Source organism: Charadrius vociferus, unplaced genomic scaffold (genome assembly GCF_000708025.1).
Source record: "Charadrius vociferus isolate BGI_N301 unplaced genomic scaffold, ASM70802v2 scaffold308, whole genome shotgun sequence".
Taxonomy (NCBI): domain Eukaryota; kingdom Metazoa; phylum Chordata; class Aves; order Charadriiformes; family Charadriidae; genus Charadrius; species Charadrius vociferus.
In genome coordinates this window covers 958,696-962,746 of record NW_009649929.1, presented here as the reverse complement: position 1 = coordinate 962,746, position 4,051 = coordinate 958,696, and the positions used below count along the sequence as shown (strand labels likewise).

The following is a 4,051-nucleotide window of genomic DNA, read 5'->3' as shown; positions in this document are numbered from 1 at the left end:
ATCAACAAAGTTTGAAGTTTGTTCAATGGCCTACAGTGACAGTCAGCAGCTCCTGACTCAGCTCATTAATGCAGAGCTCAGGAAGAAGCGCGAACCCATCACTTCCTAATCCAGACAACTACTGCTACAGCCAGGCTGCATCCTGGAGGAACTCTGGGAAAAAAACATATTTTCTGTCTCCCTGACTGATTTTTTTTCTTTGTTTCCTTTCCCCTCCTCAAAACCACCAGCCTTTTGGAGATTTTGTAGATAATTAGCCGTTCACACTATCTCTTCCTCCCCATTCAGGACATGATATAAGCCAGCCTGGCTCAGACAGTCAATATTTCAAAGAGAGTAGGTTTTCCCCAATGTGATAAAGATATACTTTTTTCTATGTCATATTAAGATCTATAATCTCACTGTCTTTTAAGTGTTTGTCCTCCTCTTTCAGGGTATCAGAGCTTCAAAGACAGAAAGAAAAATATCAACATCTATAACACTCCTAAATTCTCATGAGTCTTTGGCATGAGCTTTGTATTTCAAGGTTACTGAAGTGTCTTTGAAACAAGTAGTTTTCCCTGCTGAGATTTAACAATATTAAATAAATATATAAGGATTATGCAAGTGGAATCAAAAGTTTCAGGCAAGCTCTCATAATACAAGTAGAAATTGGAAAAATTATATTCCACAATGGACAGTACAGTTAGCTATTATGAAGATTACCTTAACCTATAATTCGTCAAGTTGGTTGCACTGCATATGTCCAAAGTCTCTAATTGTGAAAATTTGTCACAACCATCTTTAAAATACATAATCTCTGAAAATATTTTAGTTGAACAATTGCATTTATGAGCAAATATTTTTTGTTTCCTGTGTATAGTCAAAAATCCTTTTGAATACTACATGATAGGAAAATAATTGTTACTGATAGGTATTAGAAACTAGGAAAGCACAAACTTAATTCAACAGATTAAAAGAAAACCTACTGGAATAAAAAAAAAATAATTGGTTTTAAATTGACAATTTGGGCCATACCTGGAAAAAGAAGAGCAGATTTGCTCTGTTCCCTATGTTGTTCAAGGGAAAGACTCAGAGATTGTCTTTGTTTGATAGAAAAGAACTATTACACAATAGTAGGAAGTCATAGCCGAATGAAAGCAAACTCTAAATAAACTATACAGGAAAGTGATTCCTTTCTCACTGGAGTAACATCTTTTAGAGCAAGAGTGGCTTCCTTTGGTTTAGGATAAACTTCAAAGTGACACAATTAAAGTTACCTGTATTCCAGAATAAAAGTCCCTGCAGAGAGTTACAGTTGTATCCGCTTAAATTCACACTGAGACTTGCTCCACTATGATTTTTCTTAACTAACAGTCCTAAGATGTGGACTCATTATGATCAGGGTCTGTGTAATGCTTGCTTATACTGAATATATCAAGACTGTACTCCAACATTTGCCAACAAGTTTAAATCTAACCGTCTGTATCTACTGATAAATATGTATCATTCAATAAAAATCAGAGTTATTACAAGCTCCTTTATCGTTAATAGCTTTCCAAGAAATTCTGAGGTCAGCCTTGTTTAACCCCATCTATTTTCAGAAAAGCATGACAAAGTTGTCAATATAGATTCTACTCCCTTTCAACACAAGTAAAATACGGAAAACAGCAGAAGCAGTAGATGAAAGCTCAACCCTCTTTAGAGGCGAATCAAAAGATACTCAACATGCCATCGTTAACTGTTGATTAACATTGTAAATAATTTAAAAATCAGAAAGGGTGTTTTTTAAAAAAATTAACATTTTGAAACAGTAGAAGTTGGTTTCGAAGAGGTCTGCTATTCATACGCATTTCATAGGAAAAAAGAATTAAAATGAAGACTCAAACACTTTGCTTCCTCATCTCTTAAGCATGGTTTTAAATGAATAACAACAAGGCTAAATGTTTATAATTTCTTAATATTCATTCATTAAAAATATGTTTAGTTAGCACAGTTAATATAGTTAATTAGCACAGTATTTCACAGACTGCAGCTGCAGGGTTGACAAACCAAAGATCAAACTCAGTTCACTGGCAAAAATACTATTTCACACATTGTTGGTTTGCTGGTTCTATAAAAGCAATCAAGCCGGGTTCTCCTTTCTACACGTGACATAAGAGTCTGTGCAAAGCTAATCGACTGATACTATTAAATGATGTTTCCCACATGCAAAGAAGTAGAAATCTAGTTAATTCTTCCAACTGACACCAGCCCTACACTTCTAACAAATAATCAAATATTCGGATTGTAGTCAGTCATTAAAAAAACCCAAAACCCAAAACACTAAGATTATGCATCTCAGTGACAGAACTCCAAATATTTATTTCAAGCACCCACTAAACATGGCATTATCTGATGCCTGCACAACTCTAGCAGAGTGATACTTCACATTTTCCTAGCAAAGAATATGAATCCTTAATAGGTTTCTTTTGGCCACACTGTATCACCTTGCAGAAGTAAATGCATAAACTTTGGTTAAAGAGAGGTCAAATACAATCTCTAACCTTCAACTATCTTTTTCCTTTCAGGCACACATTCTATGTGCTGAGATAGAGCCACAAAAGTGTCACACTGTGACAGCAGACAAGTGGTGATTGTTAGCAGTCGTCCATAAAGCTTAAAGTCAGCCCGTCCATAAAGCTTAAAAAGAGTTCAGTCTACCAAGATGACATACATCTGACTTAAAATAAGCAGGTATTACAATAAGAATTTGTAAACATTACCAACTTAAGAGTAGACTTACTGCATAAGTTCTTAAACATGACACACACAGCCCTCAAAACCCTACACTGAACATTTGTTGCCTGGGAAAGCCTTCTCCCTCATTTACTACTGAAATTGGTGCAGTGATTTACAGAGCTGAACGCATGTTGTGTTTTCTTTGGAGTTCTTACTGTCACCCATACTGCCAACAGCAAGTGCTGAAGCACATGCCACAGCTTGCGTAAACCAGATGATCAACAGCGTTATTTTAACATAATCTATTGACCCAAAGTGCAATAGGCAGATCTTAAGATTTTGCTGAATGAAGGTGCTGAGAAGACCGGAGATTATCAGTTCCTGCTAATTATTAGCACGTTAACAGTTGTAACACCATCTGAAAGTATATGTACTCCTCAAACCAGAAATAATAATTTTCAGTTTAAGAGTAATGAAACTAAAAGACAGTGCTAAAGAAAAGGCTAAAGCTACAAATTAACTTGAGGTACAAAGTAACTCAAAGCAAAGAAGGATCAGCAAAAAGCCTGTTAGTTTCTGGCTCTCTACCAAATTTTCAGTAAGTAAAACCAAACGCATGTACAAATATCAGATGCCTATCCAAACTTAGTGCAAAGCACTCACCCTACAAGAGGTAACTTGAAAAAAACCTCACAAGAACAAATTACAGATTGTTAAAGCAAACTTTTAACGGGGACTGAGCTAACCATTCACTAAGTCAGCAGAACTTCCATTCAGAAAACAGAATTATTAGAACAGCTCTTGTTACCTAAGCACTCGCTTGGATCATAGGAAAAATTAAAAAAAAAAAGGGGGGAGGGGGGCGCAAAGAAAAGAGGCACGAGTTTCACATTTTACCCAAACTCTGCCCCTCTCTCCCCGCAAAAGAAATCAAGTTTGTCACAGCCCTACACCCGGGGGCTGGAAAACACACGGAGAAGGACAAGGAGGTGAGCGTTACCTGCCAGCGGCCGTAGCTGAGCAGCAGGAGCGCCAGGGGGATGGCTGTGCCCGACATGGCGTGGGTGGAGGGCATGCTGTACTCGGAGTTGTAGAAGACTTCCAGCTTCACCACGGGCGGGGAGGCAGGCCGCGGCCAGCGGATGACATCCTTGGTGCATTGCCCCAGGTACATCACCCACACCCAGATGATGATAAGCCTCCGGCCCAGCCAGGCGTCCAAGTTCCAGATGCAGAAGGGGAAGAAGAGGATGTAGAAGAGCTCGTTGCCCAGCTCCGTGCCCAGGCTGAAGAGATAGTAGAGGAACCGGCTGCGGGTGGAGAACTCCTGACTGCCGTCCTCCTCCGTGAG

General features: G+C 38.6%; 1 protein-coding gene across 1 annotated transcript in view; it reads right to left on the bottom strand.

Moving 5' to 3' along the window:
• The window catches only part of SGPP1 (sphingosine-1-phosphate phosphatase 1), a 19,995-nt gene that overhangs the window by 11,960 nt on the left and 3,984 nt on the right, over nt 1-4,051 (bottom strand). The window contains exon 2 of the mRNA XM_009891212.1: nt 3,701-4,042. Within this exon, the coding sequence (XP_009889514.1) occupies nt 3,701-4,042 (342 nt within the window). The remainder of the gene's footprint in view (nt 1-3,700; nt 4,043-4,051) is intronic.